The sequence below is a fragment of the Phocoena phocoena genome, chromosome 13, assembly GCF_963924675.1.
Source record: "Phocoena phocoena chromosome 13, mPhoPho1.1, whole genome shotgun sequence".
NCBI lineage: Eukaryota > Metazoa > Chordata > Mammalia > Artiodactyla > Phocoenidae > Phocoena > Phocoena phocoena.
The window spans coordinates 75,431,059-75,457,018 of record NC_089231.1 but is presented as its reverse complement, the minus strand read 5'-3'; the positions used below and the strand labels follow the sequence as shown (position 1 = coordinate 75,457,018).

Genomic DNA, 25,960 nt, shown 5'->3' with positions numbered 1-25,960 from the left:
GACGGCGCACTGTGCCCTCCACCCACAGACCTCTGTGCTGGTGGTGCAGTTTGTTGAGGCCATCGTGGTGTTGGTACGGCAGACGTCCCACGTGCGGGTGACCCGGGCGCTGCGCTGCATCTTCCTGGTGGACTGTCGGTACTGCGGTGGCGTCCGGCGGTAAGGCCCGGGGGAGGAGCTGCTCAGACAGTCGCTATCAGGGCCTGGCCTGGACCTCCGGGCCAGTGAGGCCGGAGCCAGTGAGTGATGTAGCAGTAGGGCCACTCCTGCGCTTGGGTAGGACACAGTCATGCCCACTTCCCTCTGCTACTCGACCCACACAGAGAGGCAGGTGGTCTTCCTGCTGAAGTTCAGGTCTCCTGACTCCGGGTCCAGGGCTCTCTCCTGCCTTTCCTGTGCTTCTCTGGGGCTGGTCCTCTCTCTGAGCACAGTACCTGCCCAAACACAGCCTAAAGCAGGAACTCAGCAAAGTCCACGTGACTCAGCAGGCTGTCCTGACACCTCCCCTGAGCCGGGGGGTACTGAACTCGAACCAGGCCGTTAGCCTAAGGTCAAACTGAGTTTTGAGAATCCATCTGGAAAGCCTCTTGGCTGGGGTACTGTGGATGAGAGCGGGCTGGCCATTCACGCTTGGTGCCCGTCCTTAAAACCGGAGACAAATGCCCTAGGACTGGGTGGCCCTGAAATGTCTTCCCACATCCCAGGCAAGCTGACCTTGTCACCCGAGGCCGTGCACCTGGCCTTCTCCTGCCGTCTCCGCCTCTTGCAGGCACTTGCCTGCCTGGGCTCAGTAAGTGCTACACATTGCCCCGGTTCTTTCCCCGTCATCCACTGAGTGGAAGGCCTAGGAAATCACTAAGCATGATGTCACAAGCCAGGGCAAGAGGGGATTTAGTGTTCTGGGGGTCGGGAGCACCAGACCTCCATCTCGACAGGCACGTACCCCACTGAGGAGTCCCAGCCAGCACCCCCGGGGCCCTGGCCCGTCCCCGGCTGCGCCTCACCCCTCCTGGCCCCGTTTGTCTCCCCAGCAACCTGCGCCAGATCTTCCAGTCCCTGCCACCCTTCATGGACATCCTCTCGCTGCTCCTCTTCTTCATGATCATTTTCGCCATCCTTGGTGAGTTTCTCCTGCGCCCCAGGATGCAGGCGCTCGCTAAAAGCAAACTCAGAGTTGAGAAAAAAAGGTACTTTGACCGTTTCAGAAATTCAGGAAGGTTTTCAAAATGATGTAAACACCCAGCTGAGGAAATGAAATATCGGAAAAAAAAAAGGAAGCCACCTTTGTACCCTTTCCTGATCTCGATTCCCTTCGGCTCCCAGAGGTACCCCCGGCCTTTATTCATGCTGCTGTATGTAGATGTAGGTCGTTCACTTTCACCGCAGTGTCGTGTTCTGATATGTGAATGTATCCAAGTGTATTTATCACGTCTTCTGCTGGTGGGCACTTTTCACTACCACAGGTCACACTGCAGTGAACATTCTCTTGCGTTTCCTGGCGCACACGGGGGAGGGTTTCTCTACAGTGTGTGCCTAGGACCTTAGGGTCTGCACACTTCAGCTTCACTAGATGTAAAAGCAAGGTCATGGCCTTTCTAACTCCGAGGAGGCCTTGCCTCTTCAGATAAGATCAAGTATTGATGCGACAGCCACATTCAGACACAGGGTTTAGACCGTGGAGGTCTTAGAACATGGCGAGGTAGCCCAAGGTCCCTTCTCCAGTACTCAGATGGCAAAGACAGTGGAACTAGAGAGCCCTGGCTCTAAGGTCCCCACCAGCACTGAAAGCCCCGGGTTCTCGTGACTGCTCTGTCCTGAGCCACTGACTCCCACTTACCTCACCTCCACCCCACTCTCGATAGAATTTCCTTTGTGTTCCAAGGGGGCTGACTTCCCCTGAGGGCAGAGTTACTCCCTTTCCCACTCAGGATTTCAAGGACTCAGGGGAATAGCTCATTCTGAGAGGGAAAAAATTAATGGTGTTAATTTGGCTACAGGGGAACAACAGGGTCCCTTTTGAGTTGTGTTTGGCAGTCGTGTTCTCAAAACCAAAGATCGCAAACCGGCAGTCTGGGTTCCAAATCCAGCCTGTGGATGAGTTTTCTTTGGTCTGAAAGTGTTGAGCCAGCATTTTTTTTACATGAAAATACAGATTTTCAGCCTTAAAAATTTAAACTTTTTTTAACTTCCGTTTTTTAAAAAAACGACATATAATTGACATATAACACTGTATTAGTCTCAGGTAGACAACATAATGCTTTGCTATGTATATACTGCAGAGTGATCATCGTAGTAAGGTTAGTTAACATCCATCACTATACAGAGTTACGATTTCTTTTCCTTCTGATGAGAACTTTTAAGATCTACTTTCCTAGCAACTTTCAAATATACAATACGGTATCATTAACTATCGTCACCGTGCTGTATGTACCACTTTTTTTTTTACTATACGGATTTATTATTTTTTAAAATTTTATTTATTTATTTGGTTGCCCCAAGTCTTAGTTGCGGCAGGCGGGCTCCTTAGTTGCGGCATGCGTGTGGGATCTAGTTCCCTGAGCAGGGATCGAACCCAGGCCCCCTGCATTGGGAGCATGGAGTCTTAACCACTGCGCCACCAGGGAAGTCCCTATACAGCCTTTTTAAATCATACATTTGATGGTACTTGGGTCACTGAACGGCAGCTGTTATCTGGTGCTCTGCCACAGTCCCCACCACAAAAGCACCACGGTGCTTTTCCTCTGCCTACTGCACTGATTCACATTTATTTGTCCAATCCTTCTGACATCTGGGTTTGGGACTCTTCTGCTCTAACCCTTTTCTCAATCTGTTTCCCACCACCGTCTTCTAGGTTTCTACTTGTTCTCCCCTAATCCTTCAGACCCCGTAAGTAATCAGCATGTTTGTCTGTTTCTTCCTTTATGGGAGGCCTTTCCCCTCAGATAAGGTGGCTGGACTGCCCCCCTAGCTGTATTAGGAAGGGATGCCCTGCTTGGTTTCTCATCACCGCTTCTGGCACCTGAAAGTGCCCCGTCACCCAGATTTGAGCTGTCTCCTTCCTTGAATGCCGAGGGGGACCCCCTGCCCTGTCCTTGAGAGGGGTGTTTCCGGGGTCAGATTTGGAACACGGGCACATTTTGGCAGAGGAGCAGTGGAGGAGAGCTCAGCTAACTGGGCATATGTGGTTCCCTGGGAGACAAGTCCCAAAGCCAGCTGTCTGCTCCCGCCGGCAGCATTGAGCTCAGGAAGGAGGAGGCCTTGGACTCCATGTTTGCTTCCTCTGCCATCCTTCAGGGATCCCTTGGGAGGAAGAAGGAGTGGGCGGGACAGGGAGGAGGAGGGCAGGGCTCTGGAGGCGGCCCACCGCAGGCAGCCTTTTCCCGGTGGGGTGTGCCCTTGGCCTGGCGGCCACGTCCCCACCTCTCCCTCTCCCCCTCAGTACTTCAGCACCCTGGAGAACAGCATTGTCAGTCTGTTCGTCCTTCTGACCACCGCCAAGTAAGTTCGGGCCCTGCTCTGGCTTCTGCCCTCTTCTAGTGCCCGGGGTCTTCTCCTCTTTTCAGCCAAGAATACTCCACATCTTGGCCCAGACAGGTTCTTGGGATCCCGTGAGGGACGGGAGTGGCCTGGTGAGCCAAGAGTAGGGGAGGGGGGAGGGGGCCGGCAAGGCAGGAGAAGAGGTGTCCTTGTAGAAGACGGAGACCAGCAGACACGGGCCCTGCGGGTAACACTCTGCAAACACAGTTTTCCAGATGTGATGATGCCCTCCTACTCCCGGAACCCCTGGTCCTGCGTCTTCTTCATCGTGTACCTCTCCATCGAGCTGTACTTCATCATGAACCTGGTGAGTGACCTTGCCTCGCGCTCCACTGAGGCTGCCCTCGCCCACACTCTGCTGGGCACTGTGGGGATGAGGTAGGGACAGCTTTCGGCCTCCGAGGGCAGACCATTGGGGAAGGAGGTCCCAGACCGTGGTCACGTGTGGTGTGGCTAGGAATTCCCTGTCGGGACTTAAGTGCAGCTGGTTACCAGCAGTAACTAGCCTGCCGCCACTGCTGCTGACGGCGCTAGGGTTTAAACCAAGGCTACCCTGGGATCTTTTCCTTCTCACAGCAAACATAGAATAACTGTAAAAGCTGGTACTTATTAAGCCTCAGCCAGGAACTGTGCAAAGTGTTTCATGGATGAGGGTTAAATAATTTGACACTTAAACCCTGGAATTCTTATTATGCTCAATTTATAGTTGAGGAAACTGAGGATCAGACTGATAGGCTAACTCGCCTGTGCGTGCACAGCTCGGGGTGGCCGGGTGAGCTGGTCTCCTTCCAGAGCCCTGCTCCTAGCCACTCCATCCTACTGCAGCCACATGCCAGGAATGTCTTGTGTATTTCCAGCTCATTTATCACGAACCATTGGGAAATTGAACACGGAACATATTCCTTTAGGGAGAACGTAAAGCCCCCATGCACACTGGGAACTTTGGAGGTGTTTGCAGAGGCTCGGCCAGCCACCAGGAGTGTCCTGCCACCAGCAGGTTGCCTCCCGGACCGGGCCGTCAGGCTGGTGCTGAGCCCACATCAACGCCAGAATTACCAGGAAGAGGCCTTATCAAGTCTTGCATTTATTTTTATACTTCTGAAGAGCATTCTCACACCAGTCACCGCAGTCAGGCCCAGTATAGAAATGGAAAACACTTCCTCTGGGGTAGATCTGTGAAATCTCCTAAAAGTGTGACATCTTAAGAAGGAAAATATTTTCTTTTTTTAATTCCTCAAAACCCAAAATAAGTATGTTAGATGTCTCTTTGAACATCTTACAGCTCTTTTATACTGTTGTTAGTTTAGAATCTAAAACACAGTTTATGTGTAATTGATTTGCTTTAAGAGATATTTAGAGCTGTGAAAATATAGGGCATGGGTCAGCAATCAGGGCCAATACCCAGCCCACCATCTGTTTTTGTCAATAAAGTTTTATTGGCCCATTCATTTGCACATCGTCCACGGCTGCATTCATGCTGCAGCCGCAGGGTTGAGTGGTTTCTACAGAGACCATCTGGCCTGCAGAGCCTAAAAGATTTGCTCTCTGGCCCTTTACAGATGCTAACTCTCCCTTGATCTAAAAGGAAGTATGGGGGACCAGTTAGAAGGGATGGAAAGGACAAGAGTTCCCCTCAAAATATTTTTGAAAGAAAAAGTGTTTCCAAAAAGTGGTCTTCCAAATTCTGCACCTGGCCTCCCATCGCGTTCTGATAACGCAGACTGTGTTGTTCACCTGCTAAATTTGGAATTAGAAAGTTCCAGAACCTTGTGCCCTTTTGTGCAGGCCACCTCACACCCCTGCTTTCTGGAGCCACGCAGACTCAGGAGGAGGAGGAGCAAGGGGACAGGAGAGGAAGCATCGGCACAGCGATGTTCCTTCCTGCTCTGAGGTTGGGAGGGCACAGGATGGACACACAGCCTCCCCGGCCATCACACGGAGCTGAATTGGGCAAAAAACCCAGTGTGTTCCCCTCGCTGCTTCTCTCCCCTTATAAAACTGCCCAGCCAGGGATGAGCTACAGGCGGAGAGAAGAAAAACCTGGGGAAAATGTAATAGCAGTGTCTTCATGAATCTTTAGAGGGAAATTTACAAGTGGCAATGAATGACCTTCCTCTGCTGAGTCTTGGAGATGAACTTCCTACACCACCTGGGGCAGGCGCGAGGCTCTTTTCAACCCCTTTCTCTGGGGTGGCTGGAAGAGCGCCCTCTGGAGGCTGGAGAACGACTCCCTGGTTCTTGAGGCCCCGCCGGGCACAGGAGCCAGGTCTCTGCTCTTCCCTGACAGCTTCTGGCCGTGGTATTTGACACCTTCAATGACATCGAGAAACACAAGTTCAAGTCTTTGCTGCTGCACAAGCGAACCGCCATCCAGCACGCCTACCGCCTGCTCATCAGCCAGCGGGTAGCGGGGCAGGGGCTGAGCCAGGGAGGGAGGTTGGTCCCTGCTCCCCAGCCCTTGCCCCACGGTATCCCCGAAGCGTGGGCGGGCCGGCAGCTTCCGAAACCAGGAGTCCTGTCCTTGGGAGAACAAGAGAACAGGGCGCCCTGGGATCCCGTGTGATGCTGGGCATCTGGCATGGCTGCCCCCACTCTGTTCCATGTGGCCGTCTTCCCTCTTCCCCCAGGGGCCTGCCGGCATCTCCTACAGGCAGTTTGAAGGCCTGATGCGCTTCTACAAGCCCCGGATGACTGCCGGGGAGCGCTATCTCACGTTCAAGGCCCTGAATCAGAGCAACTCGCCTCTGCTCAGGTGAGAGCGGATGCCAGTTGGGCGCAGTGTGGCCGGACGAGGCGTTCACAAGAGGCAGCTGGGGCCTGCAAAAGCCCGGGGGCTGGGGAGTGGGCAGGCAGAGAGGCTCGCAGAGAATTTAGTTTTCTTCAGAGATTCTTACGCATGTAGACCCTATTCCTCAGGATTCTTTTTACAGGTAACAAAAGTCCAACCCAAATCCAGTTTAAACTTGAGACAAAAAAAGGAATGGGACTTCCGTGGTGGCGCAGTGGTTGAGAGTCCGCCTGCCGATGCAGGGGACGCGGGTTCGTGCCCCGGTCCGGGAGGATCCCACATGCCGCGGAGCGGCTGGGCCCGTGAGCCATGGCCGCTGAGCCTGCGCGTCCGGAGCCTGTGCTCCGCAACGGGAGAGGCCACAATAGTGAGAGGCCCGCGTACCGCAAAAAAAAAAAAGGAATGTATTGGCTCGTGGAATGGACTGGCCCAGCTGCTCACCCTTGAGCCATGAGCAAGGTGGTTGCATGTGAGCTAATCCACAGAGCAACGTGAAACACACACTTTCTCTGTCTCTCTCTCTCTCTGTTTCTCTGTCTCTCTGTCTCTGTCTCTCTCTCTGTCTGTCTCTGTCTCTGTCTCTCTCAGTATGTACTCTTTTTTTTTTTTTTTTTTTTTTTTTTTGCGATACGCGGGCCTCACTGTTGTGGCCTCTCCTGTTGCGGAGCACAGGCTCCGGATGCGCAGGCTCAGCGGCCATGGCTCACGGGCCCAGCCGCTCCACAGCATGTGGGATCTTCCCGGACCGGGGCACGAACCCGTGTCCCCTGCATCGGCAGGCGGACTCTCAACCACTGCGCCATCAGGGAAGCCCCCCAAACCCTTCTTTTTGATCTGAGATGAGGCAGGCCTGCTGTAGAGACGTGAGCGAGCGAGCTCTGGGCTGAACTCTCTGCCCCGGTTGTTCTATTAAGTCCTCTGCTAAAGGAGGCTCAGTCCCTGTCTGTCTAAGAATGGTGGTAATCTGGGGGCTGCCTCTCTGGGGGACGGAAGCCGGCAGTGGTCTGTGTAGACTGAGTGGATTAAGTATCCATAGTCCCTGGAGGAAGGAGGAGATGAAATGCCTGCAGGTACGGGTCCCCTGGGCCCTGATGCGCTGGGACTCGCAGATGTCGCCTCCTCCCCTCCCCCGCTGCACCCCTCGAAGGTGACCATAGGCAGGCGAGTGAGAGGACCGTGGCTCGGTGGGAACGTGCTCTGATTTGTTTTGCCCTCGTGCTTATGACAGCCTGAAGGACTTTCAAGACATCTACGAAGTTGCCGCCTTGAAGTGGAAGGTGGGTGCTCTCCAGGGAGTGACCCGGCAGACGGTTCCATGGGAGGGGGATGAGGCCAGGAGGCACCCGGCTGTCCAGCTCTCTCCCTGCTGGGACATCTCAGCTCGGCTGGGCATTGTGCACTGGAGGGATAACAGGTGGCCCCTGGCCCTGCATCTGCCTGTCCATCTGCAGTGCGGTGTCCTGGTTAAAAGCACTGAATCTCAGACTCCATTAGTCAGCATGTGACATCAGGCAAGTTATGGAACCCTTCCAAGGCTTGTCTCACCTGGGAAGTGGGGTCATGAGAGTCCCTACCTACCGCATTATTTTCAGGATTCTATAAAAACAATGGCAGTGCATGGCACATTGAAGAGTTCAGCAAACATTGGCTGGCTTTGTTGTTCTTTAGATCCCTGAGTGTTTTCATGGTTTCCCAAGTTAGCCAGGAGAGCAGGAAAGGAAAGCTGCATCCATGCCCCCAGGGCTGGGCTCTGGTCGCTGGTCCTAACGCCCTCTCTCCTATGGCCCTGTTCCTTGGCCAGGCAAAGAGAAATAGAGAGCACTGGTTTGATGAGCTTCCCAGGACAGCATTCCTCATCTTCAAAGGTAAGGTTGACCTGAATATGGCAGCTGGGGACGAATGGAGGTTTCCGGTGACCACAGATAAGCATTTAAAGAACATGTCCAGAGGGTGTGTGTGTGTGTGTGTGTGTGTGTGTGTGTGTGTGCATGCGGAATGTCTATGTGTGTAAAAGAGACAGTGTGATTACCCCAGCAGGGAAATAGTGTTGGATTAGGAAGGAAATCAGTAACATAAAAACCAAACCAAAAAAAATTTGTGGAATATTTATTTATTGAAGAAAACTGATACGAAGTCAAATAATTAGAAAAAAAATGAAAGTCTCCCAGGCAGAGATAACCACGGTTAATTTTGTGATGTGTTTCCTTCTGGTTATTTTTCTGTGCATTTTAAAAACAGTAGTGGGGATTACATTATATATTCTGTTCTGAAACCTGCCTTTTTACCTAATGATGGATTTTGACCTTCCTCCAGTGTCAGGATATATAGCTGGTGTATCTGATCCCTCACATAATGCTTGCATTGTATAAAATTGAAGATTTTAAAATCGGAGGGCCCCATATTATTTACCTAATAGTTTTCCCTGAATTTAATGCCAGTTTTGAAGTTCCACACGGGGTATGGTTAGCTCACAGGGGTCTGGGCCATATGAACAAGAGTTAAAATGGTATGTCCTATGTTGTTATTTCTCCCACAGCTAGGACTTTGAGCACAGCTGTTATTATTATTCCATATTCTTCAGCGAGTTTTCCACTCCATTGGGATGATAGTTACTCAAGGGGATAAATAAACAGTGCCGGTTCTAGGCCAGGAGCAGACTTACAGTTTCAGCAGTGGCCAGCAAAGCATTGTTCTGCTCTGTCCCGGCTATAGGTTGCTCAGCCTCTTTCCAGAGGGAATGTTGCCAGTCCCTTGCCCAGGGGTCCGGGCACAAGCGTGGGTGTCCTTCTGAGAGCAGGCCCTTCCTTTTTCACCCCTGGGCATAAACACCCCGGTTGCTTACACGCATGATGTCTGTGGTAGGGGAACGTGTACTTGTACATGAAAATTTCACTGTTAACATGTCTTCTCTTCAAATAGGAATTAATATCCTTGTGAAGTCCAAGGCCTTCCAGTATTTCATGTGTAAGTGTGAAATATCACAGCTCTAGGTCCCTTTCCTCCTGAGTCTTACTGCTCCGGAAAGTGGAGATGCAAGGGATAAATCCTGCAGTTACGATGTTGGCTGTTTATTACAGAAAATTCCAAGCACGTATAAAAGTGGAAGGATTGTGAAGAGCATCCACGTACCTATCACCAGCATCAACAGTTATCATCTCATTGCCTGTCTTTCTTGTCTGTCTGATCCCCTCAGTCCAGCTCATCACCCCTTCTCTAGACCTGGTGTTTTTGGAAGCAGATTCCAGAACCACAGATTGTGGTTTGTTGATATGTCACTTCAGTCTGTTTTAATCTGTAGGTTTCTCCCCCAATCTGTTTTCTACCTCTTGCAATATTTAGTTGAAGGAACAGGATTGTTTGTCCTTCATTCTTGATTTTGCATGTTCCTCTGTTGCTTATTTACTGTAATTTGGTAGTTATAGCTAGAGCTGTGCTGTTCAGTGTGGCAGCCACCAGCCATATATGGCTATTTAAATTTAGACCAACTAAAACTTAAAAATCCAGTTCCCGTCACAATAGCCGCAGGGCAAGCACTCAGTAACCGTGTGTGGCTGATGATGACCAACTGGACAGCACAGATGCCGACATTTCTACTAATCTAGAGGCTTGATTGAATTCACTCTTTCTAAGGAGTTCTGGTTCCATTTAATGGGAAATGGTGTTTAGAGACCACAATCTGAGATGCTAGAGGTGCTCATTGCTTGGAGTTGGTTATTGTTTCCAGGCCTTTCCATGGACAGAGGTAGGATTTTGGATTTTTAAAAGATAAACTATCTTGTGAGTTTATCCTGATATTCTTAATTCAAATTGTGGACTATAGGGTTTTTACCTAACTTCATCATTCTTTTTTTAACATTTAGTTGTTTTTATTTTTGGCTGTGTTGGGTCTTCGTCATTGTGCGCGGGCTTCCTCTAGTTAGGGCGAGCGGGGGCTACTCTTCGTTGCCGTGCTCGGGCTTCTCATTGTTGTGGGTTCTCTTGTTGCAGAGCATGGGCTCCGGGCACACGGGCTTCAGTGGTTGTGGCACGCGGGCTCTAGAGCGCAGGCTCAGTAGTTGTGGCGTACGGGCTTAGTTGCTCCATGACATGTGGGATCTTCCTGGGCCAGGGATCGAACCTGTGTCCCCTGCACTGGCAGGTGGATTCTTAACCACCGCACCACCAGGGAAGCCCTCATCATTCTTTCACGTCTAAATTCCCAGGCTTAAAATCCTAGTTCCCAACAACACTGACACAGTCCCTCACTTGCTTTATCCCACAGTCCACACATAATAGTCTCCAAAAAACAACACCAACACAACCCTAATAATATAATTGCTAGAAACACCACTCCAGGGATTCAGATGACTGTGTTTTAAATTCATCTGGAGTAGTTTTTCTCCATGTGGGTATGTCACCATCTACATTTCTTTATTTCATTTGAAAAAATATTTTTAGAGGCCACTTTTTACATTGAATTTTGCCTTTTAATTATGTAAAATATGTATATGATTCCAAGTCAGATCTACAAAAGAAAGTATACTCAAGGAAGAATTGTTTCTATCCTGTCACCTCCCCCAGTGGGTAACTTTTATTGTAGTTTATCCTTCCATTTTTTAAAAAACTATAAGTAGATGCATATATGCACATTTCCCTGCCTTAAATAAACTAGCATAATTTACACACTTTTTTCAGCCTTGCTTTTTTTTCAGTTAACAATACATCCTAGAGTCCACACCATATTAATATACAGAGATGTTCTTCATTCCTTTTTATAGCTGAGAGTACGCCATTTCATGAACGTATCATAGTTTATTCATCCAGTCTCCTATTGATCGTTTAGGTTGTTTCTAGTTTCCTTGCTATCACAAATAGTTCCTCAGTGAATAGCTTTCAGTATACGTCATTTGTGTTTTTGCTAATGTCTCATTGGGATGGATCCCTAAAAGTAGGATTGCTAGGTGAAAGGCCAAACGCATATGCAGTTTTGCTGACTAGTTTCTGCAGTCATTTAAAAACCAGAGAGATCTCTAGGGAAAAACAAATGTTTTCAATACTCAAACCCTTTGTATATGGTCCATCTTTTACGCCAACTTGGAATAATTTGTAGGTTTTACTGAAACATCTTAACTGGTATCCCTGTAGTGACATAGTGGGTGATTTTTAGAAATCTGTAGCTATTTTCTAAGAGAAACTACTGACTGTTTTAGCTCATGGTAAAAGCATTAAGCAGGAAGTTATCTGTTACAAGCCCTGCTCTCTGCATATCTCAGAGCTGCCTAGAAACTAACCAGGGGCTGCAGCTGTGACCTGTAGTTTTCCACATCCACCTGTGCTTTCTCTATTATGAGCCTGTCTGTTGCAGACTTGGTGGTGGCAGTCAACGGGGTCTGGATCCTTGTGGAGACCTTCATGCTGAAAGGTGAGCCTGGCTAGGGGACTGTCCTGTCCTGTGGGCACACCTGGCCCACCTCTTGAACTGCTGCCTCTCTTCTTACAGGTGGGAACTTCTTCTCCAAGCATGTGCCCTGGAGTTACCTCGTCTTTCTGACCAGTAAGTTTCTGACATGGCTTTGCTCAAGTGCTTGTTGCTAACCACTGGCTGTAACTTCTTTTGGGGTTAAGATCTCATGGCTCTTCTCTAAAGCGGGGGAGCGTGATGAGGGTGGAGCAGAAATCGAGTCTGATTCTACCCCACCCCTGTTTCAAACTCTTTGGTGATTGCCCACTGGCCTCCAGACCAAGTTCCCGTGCGGGCCCCTTCAGCCTCCCTCGTGATTGCCCACTGGCCTCCAGACCAAGTTCCCGTGCGGGCCCCTTCAGCCTCCCTCTCAGCCTTCATCTCTTGCCAGTACCACCACCCGCGCCCCACCTGCAGCCCCCCTGAACACATCCCGCTTCCCAGGGCCCCTGCCCTTTCCTACCTCTGGGCCTCTGCACAGGTGTTTTCCTCCCCTGGCGCACTCATCCCCTCACCACACCGCTCTGACAGCCCTCTCACTTTATGTCTAAACATTAGACATAACTAATAACACTGTGTCCTAAGTTGTTTTCACTGTTCCTAAAAAGCATGACTTTTACTGCCTTGATCAGCCCTTTGGCTTTTTCTGTGGAGTTCAGAGTAGCATAGTGATTCAGTGCACAAACTCTGGGGTCAGAAAGACCTGGAATCTCTTCCCAACTGTGTCACTTGTGTGATCTGATGCCCCCTCCAGAGCTCCCTCTTCAGCTCCTTCTTTCATTATGTTCCAATGACACCAACCTACCTTCTGCCCCTCAAGCAGGCCAAGATCATATCCAGCTTGGCCCCTGATTTCTTTCAAATGTCACACTCTTCCCCCAGTCTAACATTATCAGTTTGCTGTCTTTCCCCTGAGTCTAGACTCTAAGCTCTGTGTTGTTCAGGGCTGGGCACCCAGCACCCAGTGCAATGGCTGGCACGGGAGAAGGGCTTAGGAAATACCTATTGGATGGACAGACAATGCCTGCGGCCACTCCCAGGGAGTGGGAGCGAGTGCTTCTTGTTAGCGGGCAGCCCCGGTTGGCCAGCATCTGGGCCAGGCCCTGCCCTGGAGCCCACACTCTCTCAGGGGTGCGGGTGTGACGTGGGTGTCTGGAGGGCACGTGACCAGACCTCAGGAGAGTCTCGAGGAGGAAACGAGCCAGCCCAGGGGTGGCAGAGGCTGTGGCAGGGCCGCTGCTAACTGCGTCTTCCTGCTTACAGTTTACGGGGTGGAGCTGTTCCTGAAAGTAGCCGGCCTCGGCCCTGTTGAGTACTTGTCCTCCGGATGGAATCTGTGAGTAGAGAGCATGTTTCTCACGCACGTCAGAGACTGTAATGAAAGCCACAGGTCCTCTCCGTCCACACCCACTGCACAGTTTCAGAGGGAAGGTCCGAGGCTGGGTCAGGCCCCTGTCTCCTGGCACAGTTCTGCCAGTGGCTCCAGGCCTCCCCAGGGTCAGGCCCTCATCTTACTCTCTCAGACCACCCCCACCAGCCCCTCTCCTGGACACGGCCTCTCGGGGTCCTTAGGCCAGCTGGCTCTCTGTGAGTCACTTAACCCCACACCCCCCCCCCGACAACTAAGCTCTTTTCTCCTCCACGAAAACCATGACACCCACAGAGAAGGAAGTGCCACAGGTCCTGATGCTTGGTCAGCATCAAGCCGGTGGCCCTTCTCCCCGTTCCAGAGACCCTGAGAGGTGGCTCGCTGCCCATGAACGTTAACTCACCCGTGAAATCAGGCTGCACTCACAAGGTCTTGGGTCGTGAGAGTAAAAACAAGTTAATAAGTAGAGAAGAGTCGGGCAGAGCAGTAGCGTGTGGGCACGCAGTTTGCATCTGGGAGGAGAGGGTCTCTGTCCTGCTTTCCCTGTGGGACTCCCCTGTGGTCCTGCCCCACCCCTCAGTGCCTTCACCAGGGTCGCTGGTGTAACCCGTGTCTGCCATGAGACCAGTGCGGGACCTTCAGGAGGGGTTTCTAGGCATTTTTTTTTTTTAATTAATTTTTGGCTGCGTTGGGTCTTCATTGCTGTGCACGGGCGTTCTCTAGTTGCGGCGAGCAGCAGTTACTCTTCATTGCTGTGCGAGGGCTTCTCATTGCAGTGGCTTCTCTTCTTGTGGAGCACAGGCTCTAGGCACACGGGCTTCAGTAGTTGTGGCACACGGGCTCAGAAGTTGTGGTTCACGGGCTCTAGAGCGCAAGCTCAATAGTTGTGCCTCGTGGGCTCTAGAGCGCAGGCTCAGTAGCTGTGGCGCATGGGCTTAGTTGCTCCGCGGCATGTGGGATCTTCCCAGAACAGGGATCAAATCTATGTCCCCTGCATTGGCAGGTGGCTTCTTATTTATCTATCTATCTATCTATTATTTGGCTGTGTTGGGTCTTCGTTGCTGTGCTCGGGCTTTCTCTAGTTGCGGCGAGCTGGGGCTACTCTTCATTGCGGTGCATGGGCTTCTCATTGCGGTGGCTTCTCTTGTTGCAGAGCACGGGCTCTAGGCACACAGGCTCAGTAGTTGTGGTTCACGGGCTCTAGAGTGTAGGCTCAGTAGTTGTGGCTCGCGGGCTCAGTAGTTGTGGCTCACAGGCTCTAGAGCGCAGGCTCCGTAGTCTTTGTTGCTCCGTGGCATGTGGGATATTCCCGGACCAGGGCTCGAACCTGCGTCCCCTGCATTGGCAGGCGGATTCTTTTTTTTTTTTAGATGTTGGGGGTAGGAGTTTATTAATTAATTTATTTTTACTGTGTTGGGTCTTCATTTCTGTGCGAGGGCTTTCTCTAGTTGTGGCAAGCGGGGGCCCCTCTTCATCGCGGTGCGTGGGCCTCTCACTATCACGGCCTCTCTTGTTGCAGAGCACAGGCTCCAGATGCGCAGGCTCAGCAGTTGTGGCTCACGGGCCTAGTTGCTCCGCGGCGTGTGGGATCTTCCCAGACCAGGGCTCGAACCCGTGTCCCCTGCATTAGCAGGCAGATTCTCAACCACTGCACCACCAGGGAAGCCCGGCAGGCGGATTTTTTTTTTTTTGCGGTACGCAGGCCTCTCACTGTTGTGGCCTCTCCTGTTGTGGAGCACAGGCTCAGGACGTGCAGGGTCAGCAGCCATGGCTCATGGGCCCAGCCGCTCTGCGGCATGTGGGATCTTCCTGGACCGGGGCACGAACCCGTGTCCCCTGAATCTGCAGGCAGACCCAGCAGGCGGATTCTTAACCACTGTGCCACCAGGGACGTCCATAGGCATGTCTGACCCCTGAGGTGTGTGCTGTGACTGGGGCCCAGCCACACCAGCCTCAGAAACCCGATAGCGGTAGGAAGCTGGCTGGCTGTGGGCCGCTGCGGGGCCTGTGGCTGCCTTTGCGGTGGTTGGTGTGCGGGCTCCATGGAAGGGAGTGCTGGGCACAGGGCTGAGGAGCCACTGGCCGTCGTGGGGGAGGCTAGGGGTGGGCCGAACAGACCATGGCTTCTCCTCCTCCTTCCCAGGTTCGACTTCTTCGTCACAGCATTTGCCTTCCTGGGACTGCTGGCTCTGGCCTTCAACATGGAGCCTTTTTATTTCATAGTGGTCCTGCGTCCCCTCCAGCTGCTGAGGTGACAGGGCAGGGCTGGGGTTGGGAGTGGTGGGCAGGGGAGGGTGGGGAGAGCCTTGAGACTGGTCTGGGGAGTGACCAGGAGCCAGAAGGCTCACAGGCCTGGTGTCAGGGGTGGCGTGGCCCCTGCAGGAGCACCTAGTGCGGGTGGCGGGAGGGGGGATGGTGGGGGCCTTGTCTCCACCTGGGCAGGTGTGCCCACCTCCTCACATCCTGGGACCCGTTGCCTCTGACTGTGGAAGAGAAACGTGGCTCAAGGCTCCAGTGAACCTGGCCTGTGCTGGTGTCGGCTGCAGCCACAGAAACACACGTGCTCAGAGTCATCAACCAGAGAGCCATGGCCTCTGAGGGTCCAGAGGGACTTTTGAGCCCCTACCACAGCCAGCCATGATCGTCTGGCACAGTCCCTTGTCAAGAAGAACCCTCACTTGCTCTCAGCTTTCCCCCAGGGACCACCGTAGGAAACCAGCACAAATTTGTAGAGATCCGTGGACGGTGTCCCTTACTAGTTAGAGATCTCTGTGTGTCCTCAGAAGGCTGGTTTTCCTCTAGAATATCCAGCTGCAATCCTATTCACGTCCATCGCCCCCTCCCGTCCTGCCCAGGAGGAGAGGCGGAGGTGAGGGACAGGGCGCCCCTTTCTTACCTGGAGCAGCTGCCGCACCGCAGGTTCCTCTGTAGGCGCGGCCTTCTCCCGTCCCAGGGTTGCCGCAGCGTCCCGGGCAAGGCCCCGCCCCGCACCCAGCCTCCGCGGCGCCTGCTCACGAGTCTTGCCCTGCCTCCCTTCAGGGCAGGGCCCGTCCCGCCGCGATGTCCCGGCGCCCCCGCTGCCCCTGCCCGGGGTGCGAGTCACCCGAGCTGGATGCCCGGCTGGTGGCTCTGGGGAAAGTAGGCGCTCAGGTGGTGGAGGGGCCCCGGGCCTGCCGCGCCCCACCTGGTGCTGTGGACGGAGGGCCTGCGGCCACGCCCGGCACCCGTAAGTGACAGGGCCCGCTTCCCTTGCTCAGGTTGTTTAAACTGAAGAAGCGTTACCGCAACGTGCTGGACACCATGTTTGAACTGCTGCCCCGGATGGCCAGGTACTGCCTGCCTCTTGGCCCCCAGGGCCAGGCGTCGTGAGGCTTGTGCCCCCTCGGGGTGGGCAGCTGGGTGGTCTCGGGGGGAGGGGGCGGGGGAGTCCCAAAAAGGACAAAAATCGAGGGCCTGACAGAGTCAGATCTCTTCAAGGAGACCGAGACCTTGACCACCACAGGTCTCCCTGGTTCCACGTTTCTCCACTGACCTGTCTGAAATATTTAGTAGGGAGGGCAGGGAGCTGTCAACTCACTTACCACCTGTGTCTATGTTCACAGGTAAGGGTCACCTGTGAGTCTACCTTCACAGGTAAGGGGTGAATCGCTGGTAGAGGGGCGTCTGGTAATAGAGTCCTGATTCGAGCCGTTTTCTACCCCAGACCTGGATCCGAGGCCCCTCCCCTGCAGGCACTGTCCAGCTGGTGCACCTGGCTAGGGGCATGCGTCTCCATCGGTCAGCTCAGGGGTCTGAGGATGCCGGGGCGCCGGGCGAGCTGCTGTCTCCCGCCGGCCCTCGATCACCCTGTCTCTTCTGACCCTCCTCCCTAGCCTGGGCCTCACCCTGCTCACCTTCTACTACTCCTTTGCCATCGTGGGCATGGAATTCTTCTGTGGGATCCTCTACCCCAACTGCTGCAAGTGAGTACGGAGCGGGCCCCTGCCCCAGGCAGCCGGGACTGGGACGCTGGCCTCTGACCCCTCAGGGGCCCACCTCCCCAGGCCACAGCACCCTCTGAAGCCCTGAGAATCACTCTGCTTTGCGTCCAGGGCGTATGAGTTCAGTGCAGCAGCTAAGGGAGGGGCCTGGAAGCAGAGGGTCCTCTCTCAAGTGAGGATGTCTGAGCAAGTTCCCCTGTCCCCCAGGCAGGGTCTAGGAGCCACTCTCCAGCCAGGTCTCCATCAGCTCACCCTTCGGGCTGGGCGCCGGCGGCTCCTCCAGAACCGGGAGCAGCCTGGGGCCCGAGGCCAGAGTCCCACAGCTTCCTCCTGCTTCTCCCCGGGGGTGACTGGGGACCTGGGCAGACACATCAGCTAGGGGTGGCCTGTTAGGATGAGGGCAGACACGTGCGGGAAGGTCTCTGGGGCAGGGATAGAGAGCGGGGGACACAACCTCCTTTGATCACTCCCTTTCCTCCTAAGCCCCCATGATGAAATCCGTGTGCTCTGCCATTCATTCTCCATCCAGTGTTCTCTTAAAATTGGTCCTTATGGTTTCAAACGCTGATAAAGAAAGTTCTCAGAGACACTGGTGGCCGTTTTGAGCATCAGGCTAAGCCGAGAACCAGAGCCTGTAGCAGTGGGTCACAAACCTTAGGGCGCATCAGAATCCTCAGGGCCGCTGCTTAAAAGGGCAAACTCCAGACCCCACCCTGCGTGTCCGACACAGGCCAGAGGCTCAGGACTCTGCCTTGGGAACAAGCTCCCTGGGGGCCCGAGGACCAGGCTTGTCAAAACATCCCCGTGAATTATAGCCGATCAGCCGTAAGAGGTTGGCAGGAAAGTAGCAAACAAACTCTCAGAACAGGGGCAACCGATTAGAACAGAACAGAACCCTCCAGCCAGGTGCTGGGGAAAGCCGGAGGAGGGGAGGACCCTTCTAGAGGGCTGCCGTTGGCACCCGGCCTCCAGGGCAGATCCCAGACTGGTGGGGGCAGGGGGCTGGGGGTGGTGTTTGAGGAGGCACTGCCTCTGTCTTCCCTCCCAGAGCGCCGGGCTCTGGCCGCTGAGAGCAAGAAGGCCTGGCTGGCGGCAGAGAAATGCCAAGTGAAGGTGGAATGGGGGGCAAGTCTGGGCGTTCCCACCAGCACCCTGGGGACTCCCCTTGAGACAGGAAGACAGGCAAGGGAGCTGGGGGCTCGGCAGGAAACCAGGCTGGGCCAAGAGAGACGGTCCTCAGTCAGACCTTGGTTTGCTTAAACTTTCTGTACTTTGTTGAGGTGACCAGTTATCTTGTGACCTTCCCGCCCAACCCTCTGTCCCCCCGCCCCGTCTCCCCCGGCCAGTACGAGCACAGTGGCAGACGCCTACCGCTGGCTCAATCACACCGTGGACAACAGGACTGTGGTGGAGGAAGGCTACTACTATCTCAACAATTTTGACAACATCCTGAACAGCTTTGGTGAGTGCGGAAAGCCCAGGCGGACCGTGCCCTGGGTACTGCCTTGGCCACCGCAGGTCCCAGGTGGGGCGGAGCAGAGCTGCCCGAGGCCTCCCCATCCCGAGCCGTTTGCCATACTTTCTCGAGTCCTCTCTGGCCCCAGTGGAGCCTGTGGTTTGCCCAGCCTTGGGGGTACAGTCCAGGCCAGACCCCAGGGCTTGTTTCCTGTTACTTTTTCAGCATTGGGGGAGCAGCAGGGCTTCATGCTTGGCTGGGAGATGGGTACAGCCCGATGCTAGGGAACCAGCCCCCTTGTCACAGCTCCACAGTTGCAGGGTGGGACCTGGCCACACCAGCCAGCCACAGTGTCCCGCACTACCCAGGCCAGGCCCACACAGCTCTGCTCCTGGCTTCCATGGAGAGGCCGGGAGGCCAGACACAGCTTCTCAAGAGGAAGGGATCCCCTCACGACATCCCAGATCTACACCAAGGAAGGTCCGGGGACTCCTTCCCCAGTATCTCCACCCCTGGTCCATCACGAGCTGCTGAGGCCAAAGATGCACCCTTTCGGGGACCGGCCAAGGTGGCAGCACTCCCTGTGGGGTGGACGCTCAGGAAGCGCCTCGGCCGCGCTCTCGGGAGCTCACAGGCCACCCCGGCAGACAAGTGCGTGGTACTCAGGATAGGTGGAGAGAGGCCGCTTGACACTCACTTTGCAAAAGCAGGTCTGATCAAGATGCTTTCTGTTTCTCCCTTCCCTTTGGCAGTGACCTTGTTTGAGCTCACAGTTGTCAACAACTGGTACATCATCATGGTAAGGACCTCCGTCAGCTTCTGGGGGCATCCTTCCACCATCCTCTGAGGCCAGCTCCCATCTCCCCTCACGCAGCCTGGGGCGCATTGCTCTCCCCATCCCCCGCAGGGGCAGGGTTCTGCAGGGACACCACGGTATGGCCTGAATCCCAAGAGCCTACCCCTCCGCACTTGCTGGACGTGGCTTTTGTCCCTGCTTTCCACACATCCCCCAGCAGCCAGGAGAGGCCAGTTAGCCTCTGGGTCTCTGTCCTGCTCCCACCACTGTGAGGGAGACTTTTCAATCAAGAAACAGTGTGGCAAGTGTGGTTGGTTGGTTGTTTTTTTCCATTCCTTAAACTCTTCCAAAGGTTGGCCGTATCAGTCCTGGGGGGAGTGTCCAGGCCTTAGGAGCTCAGAGGGATTTTTAGACCCAAGGGAGCAAGGTCCCCCTCCTTCGTCTTCCACAACCGATCAGGAAGGGTCTGTAGAGAGCAGGGGCCACGGAGAAGCCTGCGTAGACAGCGACCCGGCCCCCCACCCCAGGATCTCGCTCGAACTCCCTGCTTCCCTCTGTCTCCAGGAAGGCATCACCTCGCAGACCTCCCACTGGAGCCGCCTCTACTTCATGACCTTCTACATCGTGACCATGGTAGGAGGTCCAGGGACACAGAATGCCCTCCTCCATCCTCCAAGCCTCCAGCTGCCCCTGCTTATCGGGCAGTAGCTCAGGGAGGAGGGGGCCGGGGACACGTCTGACCGGGCTCTGTCGGCTCTGGGGCCCCGCAGCAGCTCACGCCCCCCTCATTCCTCTCTCTTTCTGCTCCTCCTCTCCATGCCTGGCCAGGTGGTGATGACTATCATTGTCGCCTTCATTCTCGAAGCCTTCGTCTTCCGCATGAACTACAGCCGCAAGAACCGGGACTCAGAAGGTCTGTGCAAGTGGCTGGAGCAGGGGCGTTTGCCGCTTATCTGTCTGTCTGTCTGTCCAGTCTTCTGGCAGTTCAGCTTACTGATCTGGCTTAGCTTTCTTTTTTTTCCCCTCAATTTTATTTATTTTTGGCCGCGTTGGGTCTTTGTTACTGCGCGCGGGCTCTCTGTAGTTGTGGTGAGCGGGGGCTACTCTTTGTTGCAGTGCGCGGGCTTCTCATTGCCGTGGCTCCTCTTTTTGCGGAGCACGGGCTCCAGGCACATGGGCTTCAGGAGTTGTGGCTCGCGGGCTCTAGAGCGCAGGCTCAGTAGTTGTGGAGCACGAGCTTAGTTGCTCCGCGGCATGTGGGATCTTCCCGGACTGGGGCTTGAACCCCTGTCCCCTGCATTGGCAGGCAGATTCTTTTTTTTTTTTTTTTTTTTTATGCGGTACATGGGCCTCTCACTTGTTGTGGCCTCTCCCGTTGCGGAGCACAGGCTGCAGACGCACAGCCTCAGCAGCCATGGCTCACGGGCCCAGCCGCTCCGTGGCATGTGGGATCTTCCCGGACCAGGGCACGAACCCGTGTCCCCTGCAACGGCAGGTGGACTCTCAACCACTGCGCCACCAGGGAAGCCCGGCAGGCAGATTCTTAACCACTGTGCCACCACCCAAGTCCTGGCTTAGCTTTCTTGATCTCTTATTTGCATTGATTTTTCAAATACTAAATGACAGAAAAATGCACGTGATCTCATTAAAAAAATCAGGAGAGTACAGGCCGGAGATCAAGAAAAATCGAAGGCTGATTGTGACCCCAGCAGCCCTCTGTCCCGCCTTCCTCATCTCCCCGACTGTTCATCCTTAGCTGTTCCCCCTTTTAGTTATCGTCTCCGCCTTTCTAAACCCCGTGTTCGTCCTCTGGCTCTTGATTGAAACGGTGTAAATACCGTTGACCAGAGCCGACTACTGCTTCCTTCTGCAGCTCGCGACCCCTTGCTTCCCTTTTCCCAGAGTGCACCGCTTTCTGCTAATGATCCTTCATTCTTGCCAGATTCTCCATCAGAACTGCCACATCCCTGTTACTACTTGTTTCCAAATCTCTGTTCTCTCAGACTACCTGATCATTTTCTTTTTGCTCAGAGACTCCCTCCTGAAACCCTCTGTCCCTGTAAGCTGGTGGCCTGACCAGTGCGCCTGACAGCCCCAGCAAAGGGAGGGGATGGGGAGGGACGTGAGTTCCAGATGGTGGGGGGAGGGGTCGTGCTGATCCAGAGTTTTGCTGGGAGAGGGAACCTTAAGGCCTCCATAGGGAGCAGGGAGGATGGCTAAACCAAGCCAGACGGGGGGCTCTGAGTCCCAGGCTCCTTCCCCCTGCCGCCCTCCCGTCCTGCAGTTGACGGCGGTATCACCCTTGAGAAGGAAATCTCCAAAGATGAGCTGATTGCTGTCCTGAAGCTCTACCAGGAGGCCTGGGGAGCCGCCTCTGACATCGCCCAGTTGCTCAAGATCCTCTCTCAGATGGAGAGATACGAGGTGGGGAGCGACAGGGCCTCGTCCCACGGAGGGAGCGGGTTGTGGCTTAGTGCAAACACTCCCCCGCTGTCCATCCCCTCAAGTTTTGGTGACACTTTTGGGGGGCACCGTTGCAGAAGCCAGAAGAGGGGGTGAGGCCGGGCGCCAGGACCCTGGCTCGGGCTGGTCCCTGCAGCCTTTCTGTTCTTCTCTAGCAAAATACCTTGGTGTTTCTGGGACGGAGATCGAGGACCAAAAGCGATCTGAGCCTAAAGATGTACCAAGAGGAGATTCAGGTAGGAGCACCCCCGACCACGCTGCCCAGATCCTCCGGTCTGGGAGTGGTCCTCCCGCTGCTGGGCAGAGGCCGCTCTCTGGTCCCCATCTTGATGTGTGGGGAGCTTAGTGGGGAGCTGTGGGATTATCTGTTGGGACCACTACCAGTGGACCACTGCTCGGGTCGGCGGCGGGGGGGCGGGGGGGGGCTTCAGGGCTCAGCCTTGAACCCTTGAAGCATTCCCCAACATAGGCCGCCACCCTGTCCACTCTTCCACATATGTCACTGACCTCATCTCATTCTCCTCCTCTGAGCCAGAACAGCAAAGGAAACGCGTACGGCGGGAGACGTTCCAGGCAGAGCAGGGAGCATGGGGGGCCCTGGCGAGCTGGCCTGGACCGGCCTCTTCAAAGAGGATGGTCCTTCCCACATCCAGCCAGACGTTGCCCGATAGGAACATGGGCCTGCTGCGCCTGGCTCTCTTGGGGTTTTTGACTGTTTTTGTTTTCTAATTTAAGAGAAGGGAAAAGTCAGGTATTTCTTTTGCAAACTCTCCCCGTCTTCCCACATTGGCTGCTAAGTGAAAGAGCTTGCGAAGCACCCCGTGGGCTGGCGCTCTGCAGCCCAGACAGAGCCATGGACTTCGGGCCACCCATCCGCCCAGGCTCCCAGCTCCCTCGCCAGCCACTGTGACTCTGCTGTTTTCAGGCTGGAAACCCTTGTTTCCCTGGGACAGTGATGACCAGGGTCCGAGCCCAAAAGGCCGGGAGGCTGCAGTCCCCTGAAGCGACTCGCACCTTATCTGTAAAAACACAAGGGGTCTGGGCGAAGACCTGGCGAATCACTGCACTCCGAGTCACAGAGATGAGGAATCAACGTGAGCTCTGGTGTCATAAAACCCGGGTTTGATCCCAGGCTCCGTGACCTTGGGCAGGTCACGCAGCCCATCCCCATCTATGAGAGGGGGACAGTCCCTGCCTCACGAAGCAGAGGGGAGGGGACGGCACTAGACATGCCGTCGGGCCGTCCACTCCTGGCCTCAGTCTGCCCCTCTGTGGAAAGAGGGGGCACAGAACTAGGCCATCTCTCTAATTTTTTAAGCTCTAAAGTTCTGTGGTTCAGACTCTTTAAAAACATAGGGTTTATATTTAAAATTTCTCAATTACCTGAATACGTCTGTCCCTGAAAATGTCGGATGATATAATGATAATAGTCTTAGGCGGGTGAGCTGTTTGGTTTTTTTCAAAATGCTCTCACAGCCATTCTGGAGGGCAGCAAAGCAACCGGGGAGTTGGGAGATGCACTCAAGCTTCATACAACTTCTGAGCTTCGGGTTTCCTGGGTGTAAAATGAGGACACCCAGCTCAAAAGGGATAACACAGGGGGTTGGAGAGGGGGTGGGGGGCACACATCCCTTTGTGAACCACACAGATCGTGTTCACAAGTAAAGGGTGATTATTACTACCTGGGCCTCATTGAAAGCAGGCACACTTGACAAGGAGGTTTGCAAATCTCTAGTTAAAAAGGGAAAGATTGCATCGTCATTTTTCTATTTAGGGTCCTATTCAGAATTCCCAGCAGGTCTGGGAGGGTCAACAGCACTGCCCAGCCTGGGTGACCCCGGTAGGCTGGGGGGCAGGGCTGGGGCCCGCTCAGCACCCTGTCTGCTCTCTGCCTTAGGAGTGGTATGAGGAACACGCCCGGAAGCAGGAGCGGCAGCAACGACAGCTCAGCGGCTGTGTGGTCCCCACCACCCCGCAGCCTCCAGGCAGCCGCCAGCGCTCCCAGACCATCACCTAAGCCCAGCCTGCAAAAGCCATCTCTTCTATGCAATAACACAATAGTATTATTTTACTACAATGTATCAGAATAACGTGTGTATATATATATATATATATGTTATATATATATATACACATACCTTCATAAATATGCAAATATTTATATATAGGAAAAAGGAAAGACAGGCAGACAAGTTGAGGTTTGGTTTGTACCCACCTTGCCCTGTTAACCCCAGAAGTCAGTTTCATTTTGGGGAGGATCAGGCCACTAGGAGCTCTTCTTATTAACATGGAAATCTCCAGAAGGGCCCTTCACAAGAGCACTTGAATGGATTCTGCCGATCTCTGCAGGGCTTGCCTTCAGCGTGGGCCAGCGTCCCTAGGCCAGAGCCATACCGTCTTCCTGATGCTGCTTTCAGAATCCCGCCCAGGCTGACAGCTAGCTTCCCCACTAACCTGCCCTGTGGCCCACATCCTGGGGTGTCTGTGTTCTGCTTTAGGGACAAAACCACTTAGGAAGGAAAGAACCCACATCCTTGGGTTGGTATGTCTCTAGATATAATAATGAAATTGGGCGTTCCCTTGGGGGACCAGTACCCAGCACCTACTGGAACGAGTGATCCAGGGCTGTGGTTATTCTGTATGGTCAGATCTCAGCCAGTGCCAGGAGGCGAGAGAGGCCGTATCCCAGCTCCATGAGCCTTCTCACCTACCCTTCTTTTGGTTTCAACGCTTGTGGCTGAAAATCCTCTTAAAATGGCCTTTGGAATCACAGCCCAGTAGGAGGAGGAAGACGGGCAAGAGGCCAGGCCGATGGCTACCACCCCAGACCAGGTCCTGAAATGGGCTTTCTCCTTAAATCCCTTTTCCTTGGGATCGTCCTGTTTAAGCAAAAAGACATTTTGGTTAATTCAGGATTCTGCTAAAGACAACAGCAGATCCTTTCACGTGTGTGCATTTGCTGGAAACGGGAACAAAGAGCACGGAGGCTCACCTCAGGCTGTCCACGGCTGCCCTGCGGCTGAACCCGTGGGTCTCCTTGGCCAGCTCCCCCCTCACCTTGAGCAGTCGCCCTCCGTGGACCTGACTGAGGTAGGGCTGGGGACGCGGCTCACCCCGAGGTTTCCACTCCCCGGAGTAGGTTCAGGTGGCCTGTCAGTTTCCTGAGTTCCCCAGGGACCTTGGGAGAGTTCTCTGAGATCCGGATGCAGTCGGGGCTTGAACCCATAGCAGGCTGTCGGCGTTGGCAGCTCCGGTGAGCGGTGGTGGCAGCGGCAGAAGCAGGGTCAGAGCAGAGGGAGCCTCGGCTCAGCTCTCCTGGGCGGTGAGCCTATCTCAGTGCAGGCAGCAGAGGTGGCAGAAGCAGGGATGAAAGGGGCAGGTGGGGGGAGGGGGCAGGGGAAGCGGCCTGCACTGGGCATCCTGCCCCAACCCCCGCTTTCCAGCTGCCTCCGCTGCCTCCATGACTTAGGGAGGCGGGTGGGCAAACTCGCCCTCGCCACATCCTCTTCCCAGCCGGGCAGGGCCTGATCCTGGGGTGTGGTGCCCCATCTCCACGGCCAAGTCTTCTCGACTGTGGCCTTGGACAGGCTGGTCCCACGGCCAGCACCACACAGCTCTGCCCCTCACTAGGGGAGAAGTGGCGGACGTTTCTGTTTTTAAAGCACAGCCTTTTAGGGAAACAACGAATCACTGAGAACCACTGAGATTCCCCAAGGGAGTCGGGAGACAGATGTCCTCTTTTATCTCTGGAGGGCCACGGGCCATCGCAGGCAGCTCGGCACCAAGCCCCAGGCCAGAACCCCTTCCCCTCTCCAGAGAAGTAACTTTGTTTGCATATTTGGGTGCCTTTCAGCTTTTGTTTATTGAAACGGGCATTCTGGAAGCAGGAGTCAAGGGGCAGCTTTCAGAGGAGGGCGTGAGTCCCCCGACCTCAGCATCTGCCCCCAGGAGGCTGAAACCTGGGAGGGGCACCAGGGAAACTGAGCGCAGCCCCCCAGCCCCCAGGGTGAAGGCTGGTACCAGGAAGAGTGGGATCTAGTCCAGGCCTCCCAACCCCATCCTGCGAAAGGCCCGGTTTTAGCCAGGAACGGGATGAAAGCCAAGTGGCAACAGTGCTGTTGCACCAGACTC

General features: G+C 54.3%; 1 protein-coding gene across 1 annotated transcript in view; it reads left to right on the top strand.

Annotated features, from left to right (window-relative positions):
* Window positions 1–23,913, top strand: part of TPCN1 (two pore segment channel 1) — a 58,969-nt gene extending 35,056 nt beyond the window's left edge. The window contains exons 6-28 of the mRNA XM_065889670.1: window positions 29–159; window positions 1,032–1,120; window positions 2,852–2,886; window positions 3,440–3,498; window positions 3,745–3,844; window positions 5,825–5,941; window positions 6,165–6,289; window positions 7,554–7,602; window positions 8,127–8,190; window positions 9,245–9,289; window positions 11,670–11,726; window positions 11,805–11,858; window positions 13,029–13,101; window positions 15,278–15,385; window positions 16,392–16,463; window positions 17,007–17,096; window positions 18,461–18,576; window positions 19,323–19,369; window positions 19,931–19,999; window positions 20,195–20,279; window positions 21,651–21,790; window positions 21,985–22,065; window positions 23,727–23,913. Of these exons, the coding sequence (XP_065745742.1) occupies window positions 29–159; window positions 1,032–1,120; window positions 2,852–2,886; window positions 3,440–3,498; window positions 3,745–3,844; window positions 5,825–5,941; window positions 6,165–6,289; window positions 7,554–7,602; window positions 8,127–8,190; window positions 9,245–9,289; window positions 11,670–11,726; window positions 11,805–11,858; window positions 13,029–13,101; window positions 15,278–15,385; window positions 16,392–16,463; window positions 17,007–17,096; window positions 18,461–18,576; window positions 19,323–19,369; window positions 19,931–19,999; window positions 20,195–20,279; window positions 21,651–21,790; window positions 21,985–22,065; window positions 23,727–23,846 (1,926 nt within the window). The 3' untranslated portion in view covers window positions 23,847–23,913. The remainder of the gene's footprint in view (window positions 1–28; window positions 160–1,031; window positions 1,121–2,851; window positions 2,887–3,439; window positions 3,499–3,744; window positions 3,845–5,824; window positions 5,942–6,164; window positions 6,290–7,553; window positions 7,603–8,126; window positions 8,191–9,244; window positions 9,290–11,669; window positions 11,727–11,804; window positions 11,859–13,028; window positions 13,102–15,277; window positions 15,386–16,391; window positions 16,464–17,006; window positions 17,097–18,460; window positions 18,577–19,322; window positions 19,370–19,930; window positions 20,000–20,194; window positions 20,280–21,650; window positions 21,791–21,984; window positions 22,066–23,726) is intronic.
* The last annotated feature ends 2,047 nt before the right edge of the window (window positions 23,914–25,960 follow it).